An 18,616-nucleotide genomic window follows, 5' to 3' on the forward strand; every position below is an offset into this window, starting at 1 on the left:
CAGTGGTCTCGGCCCCTGGGAGGTTGCCATCTTCTTCGGAACAGGCGGACTCCTTGGGTCGGGAAACCGGTGCCTTCGATGCCATGAGGATGGTCATGTCTGCTAAGACCCTTACCTTTCCAGATCTTTCCTCTTCCTCCCCTAAAGGGCTGCGTTCTGTCCCTACACCACAGGTCCCCACCAAGTGTCAAGACCCAGAGCCTCAGGTAACCCCATTGGGTGCCCCCTGCTTGACTGAGACTTCACCAGACGCCCCCACTGATGAAGTCCCCAGAAAAATACTGTGCAAGAGGAGGCATTTAGATTCCCCTCAGGAATCCTTAACATCAGACACCGACTTAGAGGAATCAGAAGGGTCCCCACGGTCCTCCTCTGAAGATGTCTCATTTGCAGACATCCTGGAAATATTAAGGTAGAAGGGTGACTGGCAGTCCCTTACCCCTACTGAGGATCAGTCAGTGCTCCTGAAGATCTTTGGGTCTCAGCCTTCCACCTCCTGGGTTACTCCGCCCTTTGACGAATTAATGGACTTGGTCGCTTGAAGGGCGTGGGAATCTCCTGATTCCATGGAACCGGTCCCTCGGAGGCCCAACAAATTTATCACCTCCCCTTAAGACAGGTCTTTTCTTACGAAGGGAGTCCCCGTTGATGCCATGGTGGTGGCGCAGCCACCAAGAAGGAGATCTCAGAAACCTCTTCTTCTATTTATCCTCCTAATAGAGACTCTAGGACTATGGACAGATATGGGAAATGCATCTTTAGTTCTGCGACATTTGCAATGAGATCGCTCAACTATTTGACCCACTTTACCTGTCTTCAATGAGATCTCCTCAAAGAGCTTGAAGATACTCTACAGGGCAAAACAGATGATGCTGTTTCTGAGAAAGTAACGGCACAGCTTAACACCCTTAATTCTATTGTGAACTCATCCATGCGGCTCATTTCTTATGCAGCCGATGGATCGAGCCGGGCAGCAGGTTCAGTGATAGTTGACAATCCTGGATGCGCTTATGCTCCTTTGCAGAAGCCTTCAAGTCTTCTTTTGTTAATACCCCATTTGATGGCTCTTCCTTGTTTGGGCCTAAAGTCAAGGAGACACTCACTAGGTGTGAGCAGGAAGGAAAGACTATCTGCCGTAGGAGTCCATTTTTCCATCTCCACTAGACCATACCCCAAAGGGCAGAAAGGTGGAAAAATGTGGTTCCGAAAGTCCCAAGGAGCTTTTCAGAACACATGTAGTGAACCCCCCTCCAGGGTCAGAGGAGAGGGTATAATGGTAGATGCCACCCAGGTGGCAGAGGGGGTCCGCAGAACCAGGGTGACTGGGAGCAGTTCCTTGACAAGCCCTATCAGTGCTCCTGAGAGGAGGCCCAACCGTCCTGCTCTGAAGGCATTCGGGGGTCGTTTAGCTTTATACCCAGACGCCTGGCTAGGAATTACATCAGATTCTTAGGTAAAAAGCATAATTACCAGAGGTTACATCATTCCCTTTTCAGAAACCCCTTCCATTCGTACAAGAGTCTCAGATGTTCCACCCAGTCTGCGGAATCTAGCAACCATAGAAATTCAAAGGCTGCTAGAAAAAAAGAGTCATCCAGCCAGTCCTGATGGACCACATAGGATCCAGAACTTTCTCCAGGTTCTTTTTAGTTCCAAAGGAAACAGGGGACTGGAGGCCCATCTTAGACCTCAGCAAACTAAACACCTTTGTCAAAAAGGAAAAGTTCCGGATGGTCACGCTTTAATCGATACTTCCGTTTCTCAAAACGGGTGATTGGATGTGCTCTATAGATCTCAAGGATGCGTACTACCACATCAGAATGGCCAGGCCATCCAGAGATAACTTGCGTTTCCGGCTTGGGGCCAGTCACTACCAATTCCGAGCTCTGCCCTTTGGTCTCACCACAGCCCCAGAGTGTTCACCAAATGTATGGCAGTGGTCACGGCTCACCTGAGACGTTTAGGATTCCGGGTGTTTCCATATCTGGATGACTGGCTCCTCACCGCCACCACCAGGCATCAATTAATTTGTGCCAGAGATTACACTATCAACCTGTGTTCCAGGTTGGGCATAACCTTAAATTTAGAAAAATCTGCTTTATTGCCATTGCAGCATATTTCCTTTATAGGAGCAGATCTAGACACCACCACCTCCCTGGTCAGATTGCCTCAAGAAAGAGTAATATCTTTGCGAAGTCAAGTGTCCCATTTGTTAATGGAAAGGAGAGTTCCGGCATTCCAGGTTCTGAAGCTGTTAGCCACCATGGCAGCTACACTCATAACGGTTCCTCTGGGACGAATGCACATGAGGATACTCCAGAGGTTACTATTCACACAGTGGACTTATCAACAGCTTCCAATGTCATACAATATTCTTCTGACAAACGCTTGCAAAAAGGACCTTCTTTGGTGGTTGAACAGCCACCAAGTTACTGTAGGTCGCCCATTTGTATTTCCCCCTCCTACAGCCACTTTGACCACGGATGCTTCCCTTATAGGGTGGGGGGAGCTGTTTCAGGGAAGAACTGTCCAAGGCACTTGGTCAGACATGGAATCTCATTTGCACATCAATGTCCTTGAGTTGAGAGCGGTGTTTCTAGCGTTGCAACACTTTCCCAACTCTCTACCTCGTGAGACGATTGCAATACAGATAACATGTTGGTAGTCTGGTACATCAACAAGCAAGGGGGAACCAAGTCTTACCCCTTATGCCGAGAGGCCCTGAGATTTTGGCAGTGGGCTGTATCCACCGGGCGCTTTCTGATAGCAACGCACATACCTGGGTCATCCAACGTGATAGCGGACAAACTGAACAGAGCCATTCTGTTGCCTCATGAGTGGTCCCTCAAAGAACAAGTGGCGGAAAGGATATTTCGCAGATGGGGCCAGCCTTGCTGCGAACTTTTTGAAGCCTCGATGAATGCCAAATGCAGAAGCTACTTTGCCCTGTACCCCCCACCGGGGGACAGCCCAAGGGACTCACTTGTACACGATTGGCCCTCGGGTCTCCTTCATGCCTTCCCTCCAATCCCTCTGATCCCCAGATTCTTACAGAAAGCCAAAAGCTTGAGAAGGACTGTTATTCTAATAGCCCCGTTTTGGCCTTGGCAAATATGGTTCCCCTTCCTACAGCAATACCAAGTGGAAGAACCTTGGGTTCTGGACCCAGTGCCAGACCTTCTGACTCATTTGTCGGGAGTTCTTCATCCCTCTCTTGTTTCCCTCAAACTGACAGCTTGGCTGCTCCACTTCCCAACCTAGCCAGGTCACATGATTTGTCTCTAGCGGTTCAACATATTTTAGTTTCCTCTCACAAAGTCTCCACCAGGAAACTTTATAATAGCGAATGGAGGCGATTTGTTCATTGGGCTTCTCAGCATGGTATTGATCCCTATGTCGCCTCTATTCATAGTATTCTGCAATTCTTGTCTTCGCTCTTTCACGATGGTGCAGCAGCTTCTATGATAAGGGATCAATTGGCTGCCATATCTAACTTCCATGTGGGATGCAGTGGTTCAAACATTATGTCCCACAGATTATGTAAAGCCTTTTTGAAAGGAACTCATCACCTTAGGCCACCTATCAGACATCCTGCTACTCCCTGGAATCTGAATTTGGTGCTGTCTCAACTCATTCTTCCACCTTTTGAGCCTGCATCATCTTGTCCTTTGAAGTTCCTTTCTTGGAAGACTATTTTTCTGGTGGCTATTACTTTAGCTCGTAGAGTTTCTGAACTACAGGCACTTTCTATCAGGCCTCCATATCTAGTCTTTTACCCCGACAGAGTGTCTTAAAGAACAAATCCAACCTTTCTTCCTAAGGTCTGCTCCGAGGCAAATTTGAACCAGTCTATTGACCATCCTACCTTTTTCAGACATGCTAATAGAATGGAGTACATGTTACATAAGCTTGATGTTCACAGACAATTGAGGTTTTACTTGGACAGAACAAAAGAATTTAGGAAATCTGATCAACTATTTGTTTCCTATGCAGACAATAAGAAAGGTTTGTTTGTATCCAAAATTACATTGTCCAAATGGATTTCTGATTGTATAAAATTTTTATATTCTTCAGCTAACAACCTTTAGAATGTGAGGTGAAAGCTCATTCTACCAGGGCTGTTTCTATGTCTTTAGGCCACGCAGCCCGTCTACCTTTGGACACCATTTGTGCAGCTGCTACTTGGTCCAAACCTCATACGTTTATCACTCATTACAAAGTGGACAGGGCCTCCATGGTTACACCGTTCTCAGGAATATACTCCCATGAGCTGCCCAGGATTAGGGTGCTTGGGACGCTACCCACATGTAGAGAACAAACGGCGAGATTGAACAACTTCACATAAAGAAGTTATGTTCTTACCATAACATTCCATGTTAGTTGTTCATCTCGCCTTTGTTCTTACACTCCCTCCCACCTTCCCAGGCCAGGTTATGGAAGAACAGGTATGACTGGTGGTCTGGTTGGTCTTGCTAGTGTCCTTCTTTCCAGCCAGTTTATTGTTTAGCTATTGTAAATAGTTATGTACTATGTACATTGTTTGTAATTGGTTGCTTAGTGTGTTTTTTTCTTGCTGGTTCAGCAAACTAGATCTGGGGTTGGTAGGAGAGCATCATGGGATAGGGACTGTACCTCGAGCTACTCAAAGATCTTGAGCTTGGAAAGTGGCCGACTCGGAGCTGATGGATTGGCTCCGAACCCACGTGTAAAGAACAAAGGCGAGATGAACAACATGAAATGTTATGGTAAGAACATAACTTCTTTATATGAAAATATGAAACTTATGTATGTACTCACAATAATGATAGATGCATGTTGTCTGTCTCTGTCTGGTTCAACCTCCCCATCCACCTGCTTGTGAACTTCTTGTTGATTTGGTGAGTCTTCCCTTGGTGATGGCCAGACAGCAAATGCCCTTTTCTCTGCTCACCTAGAGTCTTGCTTTTTCCCTGAAGAGCTCTTTGTATTTAGGTGGAAATGGAAATTAGTTGGATATGTTGGATCATTCTTCTAATACTCAGGGAGGGAAATTTGATCTGGGGATTTGTTGGAGGAGCAGGGAGTTATGGGTAAGGGAAGTGGAGCCGATTCATGTTGAAAAGGCTTTAGAATCAGATGATGTCTGATCCAAGTCGGATCTGAAGCCATGCAGGTTGAACCAGATGGAGACAGATATCACAGACATATCATTATGGTAAGTATATAACTTTCAATGTTCTGTAGTCCTGTCTTGCCTTCATTCTTACATATGGGATCAGAGCCGATCCTCGGCTCCGACTCCACCTATTTACAAGCTGGAAGTCTTCTAGTTGGCTCGTGGCTAGGTAGGTATCCCATGGTGCACCAGTACAGTCCCCAGATCTCGTTTGCCACGTCGAAGTTTTCGGTTGTGCTTCTCTTTGGCTCTAGCTAAGTTTTTCAATTTATTCAAAGTTTATACAAACTTTTGGGACTTTTCTAGATAAAACTGTTATTTTATCATTGTTTAGTCATGGTTAGTACAATTGGCCTTTTGGCTTCATAGTATTTGGTATCCTGTGTGCTGGTTTTTCGTGTTTAATAATTAGAGTTTAGTAAATTTAGGCGCCTTTTGCACTCAGGCTGTGTGTTGTTTAATAGTCACAAGTCAAGTTTTTTGCAGTTTTCCGCTTGCTAAATTGGTTAGTGTTCTTAACAGAACGAGGTTCTGTTTTCCTTGCTGATTAAAATTGAAATTTACACTTTATTCCTGTTTGAGTGTGTGATGACTCTTCTTATTGTACCTTTCCTTAGGTCCATTTTAGTTAGAAGACCTAGTTTTCCATTTCCTTTTCCTGCCCAGGCTAGGCCCGTTTAAGTTAGAGGACCTAGTCCTCGTGGTGTCTTTCTCTTTCCTGCAGGGCTAGGCCCGTTTAAATTAGAGGACCTTGTCCTCTCCTTTTCTTTCTGTGTGTGTGAGCTCTTCTCTGTGAGAATATCTAAAGAAAGCAAGGACCATAAGAAATGCATAAAATGCTCACAGAAGATGTCCATAACGGATGGCCACAGTAACTGCGTTTACTGTTTGGGGGCCATCCATTTATAGGAAACTTGCTTATTTTGCCACTCTTTCAGTGCTAGGGTGTTGCAAGAAAGAAAAAATAAGCTCATCCTAAAAGATCTTCTAAAACCTTCCTTTGAGGAAGATCTGGCTAGCTCTTCCTCCTCTTCTAGATTTTATGGATCTAAAAAGGAAAAGTCTAAGTCCTCTAAGAGGCCCTCCCCAGCACCAGCTGGTGTCTCGGAGCCACCTCTTAAAATGACCAAATCTGATAAGTCCACTGTCTCATCGGCTCCACAGAGTTCGGTGCCAATTGAGAGTAGTACTGTGATTACAGGGTCGGCCCCAAGTAGCTCGGAACCGACCACTGAGAGTATTTTATGGAGCCGGTCTATGGATCCTCTACCAGTCTCTCCTACATTGAAGTCACCCATACTGCAGAGATCCCGTTCTCCTACTCTGTCCTCCAGATCTTCCAGGCGTTTATCGGAAGAAGATGTGGAGAGGGTAGTGCTGAGACTCTTGAAGTCATCTGCCTTACCAAAATTTTTGGCTCCGACCCAGTCGGTTCCGGAGCCACTTGAGTCCGTTAAGTCCCCTTCGGTCATTCCTCCTCTGAGCCATGCTGGCATTTCGGAGCCAGAATGTTTGGTACCACTGGTGGATCCTTCGGCTCCAGCTCCCCTTTGTGGCTGTTTCAGAGCCGAGTTCCTCTCTGACACTCAGTACCGTCTGTGGTGTCTAGGAGCCAAAGCTCCCCAGTCGGCCCCGACAGGGATGCCTGGAACCAAACCTCTTTGGTTCCAAGTCTTCCTCTTGGCGCATCGGCGAGGGTGAGTTCGGATCCTATGTCTATCTCGGAGCCGATGGCTCTGGAACCGATGGCATCCTTGGTCTCCTCGGAGCCAGGGAGGTCTTCGGAGCCGGAGTGGTCGGGATTCAAGATGATGAGGAGTGTGCTGTCCCGATCTTCAGTTCCTACCAAGGGTACCGACACTCTTCCCCCTAAGGCACCTACTTCTGTCTCAGCTTCTACTCTCTCTGTGGACAGCAGAGATCCTCAGCCTCAGGAGCCACCGGCCGGTTGCCCCCACTCTTCTAAGACCTCCCTGGAATATCCTTCCGAGGAGCCCCCATGGAAGACAACATGTAAGAGGAAGCATGTAGACTCCCAGGATGAGTCTCTGACCTCGAGGAGTCAGAAGGGTCCCCCAAGTTGCCCTCTGATGATGTCTCCTTTGTAGACATCCTGGAAATCCTTAAACAGAGGTGCGGTTGGCCCACTGTCACCCCTTCTGATGAGGTGTCAGTGTACCTGAAGGCTTTCGGGTCTTAATCTTCAGCCTCTTGGGTGTCTCCACCCTTTGATGAACTGATGGAGCTAGTTAGTTGAAAGGTGTGGGATACTCCTGATGCTGTGGAGCCAGTCCCCAGGAGACCGAATAAGTTTCTTTCTGCACCCCCAGAAAAGGATTTTTTGTCTAAAGGTGTTCCTGTAGATGCCATGGTGGTGGCGGCGGCCACTAAGAAGTAGCTAGCAGAGACTTCATCTTCTGTTCATCCACTGAATGAGTCTTGAATGATGGGCAGATACGGGAAGCATATCTTCATCAGCATTTACCCTTAGATGGCTGAACTACCTTACACACTTCACTAGGTTTCAGAGAGATCTCCTTAAGGAGTTAGGAGATTCTCTACAAGCTACATGCACTGAGGGAGTCTCTGACAAGGTGTCTGCCCAGTTGTCTACCTTGAACTCTATCATCAACTCGTCCATGCGGCTTATTTCGTATGCAGCCAATGGAGCAAGTAGAGCAGTGGGTTCAGGAATTTCCCTAAGGTGTCATTCCTGGATGCGTTTGTGTAACTTTGCGGAACCGTTCAAGTTGACCTTTACCAACGCCCCCTTCGACGGTTCCTCATTGTTTGGACCCAAGGTAAAGGACACTCTCACCTGGTGCGAGCAAGAAGGAAAAACACTCTCTGCCATGGGAGTATGTTTTACCGTACCCTCTAGACCATATCCTAAGGGTCAGAGGGGCAGTAAGATGTGGTTCAAAAGTCCCAGAGGTTTTTTCCAGGATGCACAGGGTGACTCCTCCTTCAGAGGGAGAGGAGGAGGAGGAAATGATAGACATCGCCCTAGAGGCAGGGGCGGTCTGCAAAACCAGGGAGGTTGCGATTCCTTTCAGGACCAGCCTTACCAGCGCTACTGATGTGGGGCCTGACTGTGCTTCTCTGAGGCTGGTTGGGGGTCGCATTTCATTTCCAGAAGCCTGGCTGCGTATCACTCAAGACAAGTGGGTACAAAGAATCATTACCAGAGGTTATGTCATACCCTTTTCTCTTCCACCTTTTGTTCCCAAGAGGATCCCGGATGCTGCACCCAATCACAGGTATCAGGCAACTGTGGAGGTCAACAAGTTGCTGTCAAAAGAGTCATCTAAACTGTCCCAGCAGACCAAATAGGATCTGGAACTTACTCCAGATTCTTTTTAGTGCCAAAACTTACAGGGGATTGGAGGCCCATTTTGGACCTCAGCAGATTGAACGAATCAGTGAAGGAGGACAAGTTCCGGATGGTGACACTCCAGTCTATACTCCCGTTATTAGGGAACGACAATTGGATGTGCTCAATAGATCTCCAAGACGCTTACTAACACATAAAAATGGACAGGGCGTCAAGGATTCATCTACACTTTCGGCTGAGAGCCAGTCATTACCAGTTTTGTGCTCTGCCATTTGGTCTCACCACAGCCCACAGGGGGTTCACCAAGTGTATGGCAGTAGTGACAGCTCACCGGAGACATTGAGGATTCCAGGTTTTTCCATATCTAGACGACTGGCTCTTGACTGCCCCCACCAGGCATCTACTTCTTCAGACCAGGGACGCTACCATTCAGCTGTGTGCCCAGCTGGGAGTTTCTATAAATTGGGAAAAAATCTGCCTTATTGCCCTCACAATCTATGATTTTTACAGGCGCAGAGATAGACACAGTAGACGTTTGCTCGTCTTCCTGTAGAAAGGGCACAGAATCTGGTTCTTCAAATTAAACGTCTTCTCCCCTTATGAAAAGCCAAAGCCAAGACTATTCTACAGCTTTTAGGGACCATGGCCTCCACCATATTGCTAGTGCCACTATCCAGACTACAGATGAGGATTCTTCAGTGGTTCCTGTCGTCCCAATGGTCCTTTCAGCACCTACCATTATCTCATCACATTCTGCTGACAGACTCTTGCAAGAAGGACCTCATTTGGTGGACTCTACCCAATCAGTTAACCACGGGCACTCCATTTGTTCCTCACCAACCCGTTGCCACTGTGACCTCGGATGCCTCACAGATAGGGTGGGGGCATTATCTAGGCAGGACTGTCCAAGGCACATGGCAAGATCTCGAGGCTCACCTGCATATCAACATTCTAGAGATGAGGGCGGTGCTCCTGGCATTGCAAGCACTTCACAACCTTCTGCCTCTGGGGACTATTGCAATACAATCAGACAACATGTCGGTAGTATGGTATATCAACAAACAAGGCAGAACCAGATCTTACCCACTCTGTCGAGAGGCCATTCCAGTTTGGAAATGGGCAATATCTTCCCAGCATTTTCTGGTGGCAATGCACATCCCAGGGACAACCAACATGATAGCCTACAAGCTCAGGTGGGCAATCCTGATGCCTTATGAGTGTTCTCTGAAACAAGAAACAGCAGAACAGATTTTCCGCAGATGGGGACAGCTTTGCTGCAATCTCTTTGCCAGTCCAATCAATGCCAAATGCAGCAGCTACTTCTCCCTCATCCCCCCTCCAGGGGAGTCACCGGGAGACGCACTTGTTCACAATTGGCCCCTGGGTCTCCTTTATGCTTTTCCTCTCTTCCCTCTCATTCCCAAGGTTATTGAAAAAACGAAATGGCTGGGAAGCAAACTGATCCTCATTGCTGCTTACTGGCCTCATCAGGTTTGGTTCCCTTTTCTCGGGCCTCTTCTCCTAGACGATCCTTGGATTCTGGACCCAGTTCCAGACCTGTTGACTCACATGTCAGGTTCGCTTCACCCCTCCTTACACACCCTAAATTTGACAGTATGGCTGCTCCAGTTCCATCCCTAGACAGGCTTCATGACTTCTCACCCTCCATGACTCATATCCTTACGTCTTCTCATAAACCTTCCCCTAGGAGACTATATTCCAGTAAATGGAGAAGATTCTCTATCTGAGCGGATAAAATGAATGTTGATCTTTACACTGCGTCCATTCCAGTGGTTTTGGAATTCCAGTCTGAGCTTTTTCACCAGGGATCTGCGGCTGCCACTATCAGAGTTCAATTGGCAGTGATTTCAAATTTTCATCTAGGCTTTCAAGATTCTAATCTGATGTCACATAGGCTATGCAAAACTTTCCTTAAAGGTGACACTTTGTTAAGACCCCCCTTGCAAGAACCTGTGGCCTCATGGGATTTAAATTTTGTGTTATCCAAATTAACTTCTCCGCCCTTTGAGCCTTCTCATTCATCCCCTTTGAAATTCCTGTCTTGGAAGACTTTGTTTCTGGTGGCTATCACGTCTGCCAGATGGGTGTCAGAGTTGCAAGCATTGTCTGTGAAACCTCCTTGATTTTTCACACAGACAGGGTGTCCCTTCGTACTAATCCTTCTTTTGTCCCCAAGGTCTGTTCCCATGCCAACTTGAATCAATCCATAGAACATCCGGTGTTCTTTCCAAATCATTCCAACGCAGCTGAATACAGGATCTGAAGTAGGAACTTCATTTGTCAGCAACCTTTGGGATACTGATCCGATCTCGGATCCGAGCTGGCAACTTCTTATCATAGCATAGATCTGAGCTCCTAGCTCCTCCCCTTACCCATAATCCCCTGCCTACCCTAACTGACCTCAGATCTAGTTTGCCGCTCTTCAAGCAACAGCTAGATTCCAGAGCTCTTAGCGTTTTGTGAGGAAAAAAAAGGTTTTTCTTCCTTCTTTCTGAGTGAGTGATTGTGTGTGCGTGGTAGGTTTACCCTTAACACTAATCTTATTATTATTTTAGCTTTCAGCTTAAATTTAATTTAAAGTATTTCTCCCTCCCCCGCTGGTCGTAGCGTGTGTGTGTGATTTGAGTGTTAGGGGCCTAGTGAGTGTGCTTTACTTTAGTAATGTCGGAGGCCCCTAAAGCCATTTTTTCGAAATGCACCGAGTGTGGTCACAAGCTTCTGCCGGCTGATGGCCACACTCAGTGCGTTAGGTGCCTTGGGGTTGAACACCTCTCTTCGGGGTGCGCGATTTGCGCGGCGTTCAACCCCAGGGCACTCAAGGATCATAGGTCGAAGCTAGTCCTGGCGGGCCTTCTACCCCCAGACTCTGCTTCGGCCTCCGGTACTTCGGTGCCTGCTACCCCCCCGGTAGCGGTCACTCCTGCCTCCCTTCCTCCGACCGGGACTGGAGGCCAGGAAAGAGAAGCGGCGGGAGAAGCACCTTAAGTGGTGGGCCGATGACTCCTCATCGGCCCCGCCCGCCAAAAGGGCTTCTCCGTCCAAGTCTTCTCGATCTCCTCCTCCTCAGATCCGATCCCCTTGTTTCTCCCCGGGACCCGAGAAGGAGGTGATCCGGTCCCCGTCGAGGTCATCGAGGTGACACTCCAGGTCTGCCTCGGTGGCCTCTTCGAGGTCCACTTTTAGTATGTCTGATGCGGACATGGACCGGATGATGAGGAGATTCATCCAGGCCCAGATGCAGATGGGAGTGCTCTTGCCCCCCCCTCCGGGGGGGAGCTTGACCCCTTTTTTCGCTCCTATAGCTCCTTCTCCGACCTGCATTCCAGATTCGGAGCGCTCGGAGCTGAGCCACGTTGGATCCAAGGGTAGGTCGGAGCCGTGGGCCGAGCTTCGGATCCGAGGGATTCGGTGTGCTTTCGGCTCTGTCACGGTTGGAGCACACTGGTCCTTCGGATCCGACGTTCTCGGCACCGGGTCCGATCCCCGCTTCGGATCCGAGTGGAAGTCGGATCTCGGATCCGTCAGAGAGTGGCTCCCCCTCGGCTTTCGCTGCGGTGGAGTGGGCACTGTCGAGTGCTTCCAGGCCTCCAGTCCTGGCTTCGGCTCCCTCCCGCACTCCTTCTCATCTGGTCCTGGCTCCCCTCATCCGGCCCTCGGGGCAGCCTGCCTCAGCGCCTCTAGGAGTTCCAGTGGAACAGGATACAGCCCGTGAGGACTCCTTGGACAGCCCCCCCGAGGAGATTCCTCACAAGGCAAAGTGCAAAAGGAGGCACATAGACTCCCCTGAGAGTCTCACCGAAGATACGGACTTGGATGAAGGGGATGGCTCCCCTAGATCACCCCCTGAGGATGTCTCCTTTGGAGACATCATGGAAATGCTCAAAATCTGGGGTGGGTGGTCTGCCCTTAAGGCTTCCTCTGATGAGTCCATATTCCTTGAGGCGTTTGAGGCAGGACCATCTACCTCTTGGGTGTCCCCTTCACCCGACCGCCTGGTGGATCTCATATCCTCTAGGGCTTGGAAGGAACCGGACACCGTAGAGCCGATCCCCAAGTGTCCGGACAAAATTTTGAGCCCCCCTGCAGAGAGATCACACTGGAGCAGAGGTCCCCCTGTGGATGCCATGTTGGTGGCTGCAGCCACCAAGAAAGAGTTGGCTCAGGAGAGCCCCACAGTTCATCCTCCGAGCAAGGAGTCTCGCGCGATGGACCATCTTGGGAAGCGGGCCTTCAGTTCAGCGACCTTCTCTATGAGGGCCTTGAACTACATGGCACACATTATTCGGATGCAGCGGGATCTAATTAAGGAATACGCTGCTTCCCCCCCAGGGTCCATGTCGGAGGGAGACAAGGATCTGTACTCCTCCCGAATGGCCACCCTCCGCTCTATCTCTAACACCTCTATGCGGCTGTTGTCTCATGCTACGGAGGGAGCCGCTAGAGCAGGCGGAGTCAGGCTTGTCATGAGGAGACAGGCCTGGCTCCATCACTGTGACTTCTCGGAACCCATTAAGGCGTCATTCGCGAATGCCCCTTTTGATGGTTCTGCACTGTTCGGCAAAACCGTTCGCGACACTCTTGTCCAGAGCGAGAAAGACGGGAAGACCTTGTCTGCCATCGGAGTCCACTTCTCTGCGCCCCAGAGGTCCTTTTCCAAGAACCAAAAGGGTCAGAAGAAGACGTGGTTCTGAAAATCGCATCAATCCCAGTCTGCTCAGGACAACCAGTCCTCTCGTGGCAGAGGAGGACAGGGAGGATGCCGCCCCAGAGGCAGAGGGGGTCCCAGGAATTTTGGGTCCAGAGAACCATTCTCTGAGAGGCCCACGCAGAACCCCTGAGGGGTTACCCGACTGCTCCACTCTGGAGGCAGTCGGGGGGCGTTTTTCGAGGCACCTAGCAAAATGGGAGTCCATAACAACGGATCGCTGGGTGCTTCGTATTATATCCAGAGGTTACCAAATTCCCTTTATAGTAAACCCCAGAATCAGAAGCCTTCCCGACGTTCCACCCAGTCAGAGGGAGGCGGCTACTGCAGAAATTCAGCAGCTTCTGCAAAAAAGAGCCATCCAGCCCGTCCCCCCAGATCAAGTCGGATCAGGGTTTTACTACAGGTTCTTTCTGGTGCCAAAAAAGACAGGGGACTTGAGGTCCATCCTCGACCTCTCTCTCCTAAACCTGGGGGTACCCAAAGAAAAGTTCCAAATGGTCACGTTGCAATCCGTCCTCCCCTTATTGCGGGAGGACGACTGGATGTGCTCCATAGACCTCAAGGATGCGTACTATCACATTCTAGTGGACAGGCGTTCCAGGAGGTTTCTCCGCTTCCCGCTGGGAGCCAGTCACTTTCAATTCAGGGTCCTCCCCTTCGGTCTCACCTCAGCCCCTAGGGTGTTCACCAAGGTTCTAGCGGTAATAGCGGCCCACCTGAGACTCCAGGGAATTCAGGTATTTCCATACCTGGACGACTGGCTCCTTACAGCCTCAACAAGGCATCTACTTTGTTCAGGCAGGGATTATTTCCTCAGTCTGGCTGCACTATTAGGATTAACCATCAACATGACCAAATCCTCTCTCATCCCTACACAGGTGTTGGATTTTATAGGGGCGAAACTGGATTCCAGACAGATGCTTGCGTTCTTGACTCCAGATCGGCTTCGGAACCTGATGTTGCACGTGCAGGCCATCCTTCAACTGCAAACTCCGTTGGCGGAATTGATCCTGAGGGCCCTAGGATCTATGGCAGCTGCAATCCCTCTGCTGCCATTGGCCCGGTTGAACATGAGGGTTCTGCAGTGGACCCTCCAGGTACAATGGTCCCTGTCTCGCAACCCCCCGTCTCACCCCATTTCCTTAAGCAAGGTTTGCAGAAGATCGCTCCTGTGGTGGCTCCAGTCTCCCAACCTCCACACGGGGCGTCCCTTCTCACTACCTCCGCCAGTCAACACAGTGACCACAGATGCTTCTCGCCTGGGGTGGGGGGCATTTTTCAGGCAGGACAGTCCAAGGCACATGGAACAACGTAGAGACCTCTTTGCATATCAACGTCCTAGAGATGAGGGCGGTGCTTTTGACGTTGCAGGCACTACACAACTCTCTTCCAGTAGGGACGATTGCAGTACAGACAGACAACATTTCGGTCGTCTGGGGGGAACCAGGTCTTACCCCCTTTGCCACAAGGCCATGAGAGTGTGGGAATGGGCGATTTCCACCAACCGCTTTCTCATAGTAATGCACATTCCGGGACGGTCCAACATTCTAGCGGACAGGCTCAGTTGTACTATCCTGACTCCTTACGAATGGTCTCTCAACCATCGTGTTGCAGAGCAAGTATTTACCTGAGGGGGGCAACCTTGTTGTGATTTTTTTGCCTCTCCTTCAAACACCAAATGCAACGATTACTTCGCTCTGATCCCCCCTCCGGGGGAGTCCCCGAGAGACTCTTTAGTTCATGCTTGGCCTCCCAGTCTGCTTTATGCTTACCCTCCTCTTCCCCTAATGTTGAAATTATTACAGAAAGCCAGGCAGTTGGGGAGCAAGATAATCCTCATTGCCCCATTCTGGCCTCGTCAGGCGTGGTTCCCTTACCTATGGTCTCAGCTAGTGTATCCACCATGGATTCTGGATCCCATTCCGGATCTCATTTCTCACCCTCTCGGTCTTCCGACTCCGAACCTGGTCAACCTCAAGCTGACGGCTTGGTTGCTCCAGTTCCACTCCTCATAAGGACTCCCGGGATCTCATCACCGGTCAAAGCCATTCTTGTAGCAGCTCACAAGCCTTCCACCAGGAAGGTTTATCGGAGTAAGTGGAAACGCTTCACCATTTGGGCAGAACACCGTCGTTTAGACCCTTTTACAGCCCCGATATCGTCGGTTCTAGATTTTCTAACCTCTCTCTTTCACCAGGGGGCTAGTTCTTCCACAGTCAAGGTACAACTGGCAGCAATCTCATACTATCACGTGGGGCAAGATTCTGGCCCTCTTATCACCTCCAAACTATGTAAGACCTTCCTCAAGGGTACCTTCCTCCTTAGGCCTCCAGTTAAAGAGGTGGTACCTCCATGGGATTTATCCTTAGTCTTGCAGGCCTTGACTGGTCCCCCATTCGAACCGGCGGCCACAGTTGATCTCAAATTTCTCTCTTGGAAAACAGCTTTTTTGGTCCCCATAACTTCAGCCAAAAGAGTGTCGGAATTGCAAGCTCTTTGTGTCAAACCACCATATCTGGTCTTTCACCCGGATAGGGTTTACCTCAGGATCAATCCGTCCTTTCTACCTAAGGTATCTTCAGAAGCGAACATCAATCAATCTATCAATCTTCCAGTGTTTTTCCCCAACTTTCATAACAAAGGAGAGTACAAGCTACATTCCTTAGACGTACACAGACAACTACATTTTTATATCCATAGAACTGCTGATCATAGGCAATCCGATCAGTTGTTTATCTCCTTTGCCAAAAGTAATTTCGGAAAGTCAGTTTCTAAAGTTTCTCTCTCTTGATGGATCTCGAGTTGTATTCTTTTAGCATATCAGAGCTTGGGAAGGTCTGCACCTCAAGGAGTCCATGATCATTCTACTAGGGCCGTTGCCACATCTGCGGCCTTTCACGCTAGGGTTCCACTGGATGACATTTGTTCCGCAGCCACTTGGGCTTCATCTCACACCTTTATCAGCCACTATAAAATAGATGTTGTCTCCCGAGGTAGGGCGTCCTTTGGCTCTGCGGTGCTCCGGAATATCCTTCCATGAAGGCCACCCAAGATTTAGGTAGCTGGGGACTCTGTCCCAAATGTTGCTGAGAAATGAAGTTCCTACTTCAGATTAAGAAGTTATGTACTCACCATAACGTTCCATCTGAGTAGGTATCTTCATTTGTCTGCAACCACCCCCCCTCCTTCCCCCTGACCAATATGATTGTTCTTGTGTTATTAGCATATGTTCCCATTGGGACACTTTTATCTGCTGTGCTATGGGGCAAACTTGATCTGAGGTCAGTTAGGGTAGGCAGGGGATTATGGGTAAGGGGAGGAGCTAGGAGCTCGGATCTATGCTATGATAAGAAGTTGCCGGCTCGGATCCGAGATCGGATCCGTATCCCAAAGGTTGCAGACAAATGAAGATACCTACTCAGATGGAACATTATGGTGAGTACATAACTTCTTATTTCATCAGCTGGATGTCCATAGACAATTACGTTATTATTTGCACCAGACTAAGGAAATCAGGAAATCAGATCAATTATTTATTTCCTTTTACGAATCCAGGTCAGGCTTACCAGTTTCCAAAGTAACACTCTCAAATTGGATTTCTGGCTGTATAGCTTACGTTTACAACTCTGAGGGTAGACCTTTACCCTTTAAAATCAAGGCTCATTCTACTAGATCTTAGTCTCCCTCTGCAGCCTTTCAAGCCAGGGTCCCACTTTATAATATTTGTGCAGCAGCAGTGTGGGCTACCCCTCACACCTTTATTACTCATTACAAATTGGATTTAACCTCCAGGGGTAGAGCATCATTTGGTTCCGCGGTACTCAGGAGTATTTTTCCTTGAGCTACCCAAGAATAAGGCGCTAGGGACCCTGTCCCATATGTAAGAATGAATGCGAGATAGGACTACAGAACATAAAGAAGTTATGTACTCACCAAAACGTTCCATGTTTGTAGTCCATCTCGCCCTTCATTCTTACGAACCCACCCTCCTACCCCCATCCTGGAAGTACCTGTAGACAGAAAAATACTATTACCTTTTTTTATGGAGACCTTTTAGTATTGGCTTTTTCTGTATATTTGTTATTATGTCTCCTAGTTAGCATCAAACAAGATCTGGGGATTGTACTGGTGCACCATGGGATACCTACCTAGCCACGAGCCAACTAGAAGACTTCCTGCTTGTAAATAGGCCAAGTTGGAGCCGACGATCGGCTCGGATCCCATATGTAAGAATGAAGGGTGGAACGTTATGGTGAGTACATTGCTTCATTTTTCATTTCATTTGCTATAGGAAGTGGAGGGCTTGTAGTTGCAAAATGTTTTCTAAATGAATTGCTAACTGTATTATTTTTGGCATTAGTTAATCATCAGCTGACTAGTGCTGTGGTGAAAGCCCCCTGCAGTAGAGGAGTGACATAAGAAGTATACCACACAATGCAGATGATGGAGAGTAGAAGTCCTTGTACCAATATTTATTATTTGAAGCGTGTCTCTTTCAGAAATTATGGTATGTCATGTAACTGTACTGTTCTCTAGATTAAAGAAATAGTGTATATATTTCCTGTATCTTTTCACTGTGGTTTGCCACATTTGTTAGAAGTAATGCATTATACTGACCCTGATTCTTTTAGCAGGTTACACCAAAAGCATTTCCATCTTTAAGTGATTGCCAGTATGAGGAGCTTTTTCAAGCAGTGATAAACAAGGCTTTGGAGGAATGCAGAGGTATGTAGATTGGCCAAGCATCTCTAATTGTAGTTGACATTTTAGTTTGCTTTTACTGTATATATTTGTTAATTGGGTGGGCCCACTGAACAAACTGTCCCTTTTCAGGAGTGACTGAGGAGCATTGTCTTGTTAAGAGACTTGCTCAGAGTCACACAATAAGTGAAAGAAGGTCGAAAAAAAGCAAACCCTTACCCAGGGCAGGTGAAGCAATTCAGTAACAGTTCAGAGCTTTAGTCCTATGCACTTACTGCCAGAGGACTAAACCTCTGAAACTGTGTGTGTCCAAAGTCTCATCTGTGGCACCGTGTTTTGACCAGCTCTCAGGATGCTGATCGGACATCGATTCAATACACTTCTAGACAGTGGTTTTTTAACCTTTTTGTTGCTTTATTTGGGAGTTGTGGCATGCTTCAAAGCATGCATCCCAATTTACTGGATTATTTTGTGTAGAAAGCAATTTGCATAACTGATAATAGTCTTTGTATTAAGGCAGTTCTAGGTCAGTCATCTCAAAGCTGAGGGTCAAAGAATTCCAAATATGCTGTTTGCTGTGATCTTTTAAATTACTATTGTTTTGTAACAGTTCTATTACTTTGAGAAAGAAAGAGAAGTGTTTTCATTTCTTGGTCTGTTTTTAAATTCATTTTAGATTTCTGTGTCTACTATAGCA

The 18,616-nt window shown here is 48.1% G+C and overlaps 1 protein-coding gene across 1 annotated transcript in view; it reads left to right on the forward strand.

The window, feature by feature from the left end:
- ZCWPW1 (zinc finger CW-type and PWWP domain containing 1) overlaps positions 1-18,616 on the forward strand; it is a 2,385,176-nt gene that overhangs the window by 101,131 nt on the left and 2,265,429 nt on the right. Inside the window, exon 3 of the mRNA XM_044076340.1 lies at positions 17,853-17,943. Coding sequence (XP_043932275.1) covers positions 17,853-17,943 — 91 coding nt within the window. The remainder of the gene's footprint in view (positions 1-17,852; positions 17,944-18,616) is intronic.

The sequence above is a fragment of the Protopterus annectens genome, chromosome 7.part0, assembly GCF_019279795.1.
Source record: "Protopterus annectens isolate FY-2018-M chromosome 7.part0, PAN1.0, whole genome shotgun sequence".
NCBI lineage: Eukaryota > Metazoa > Chordata > Ceratodontiformes > Protopteridae > Protopterus > Protopterus annectens.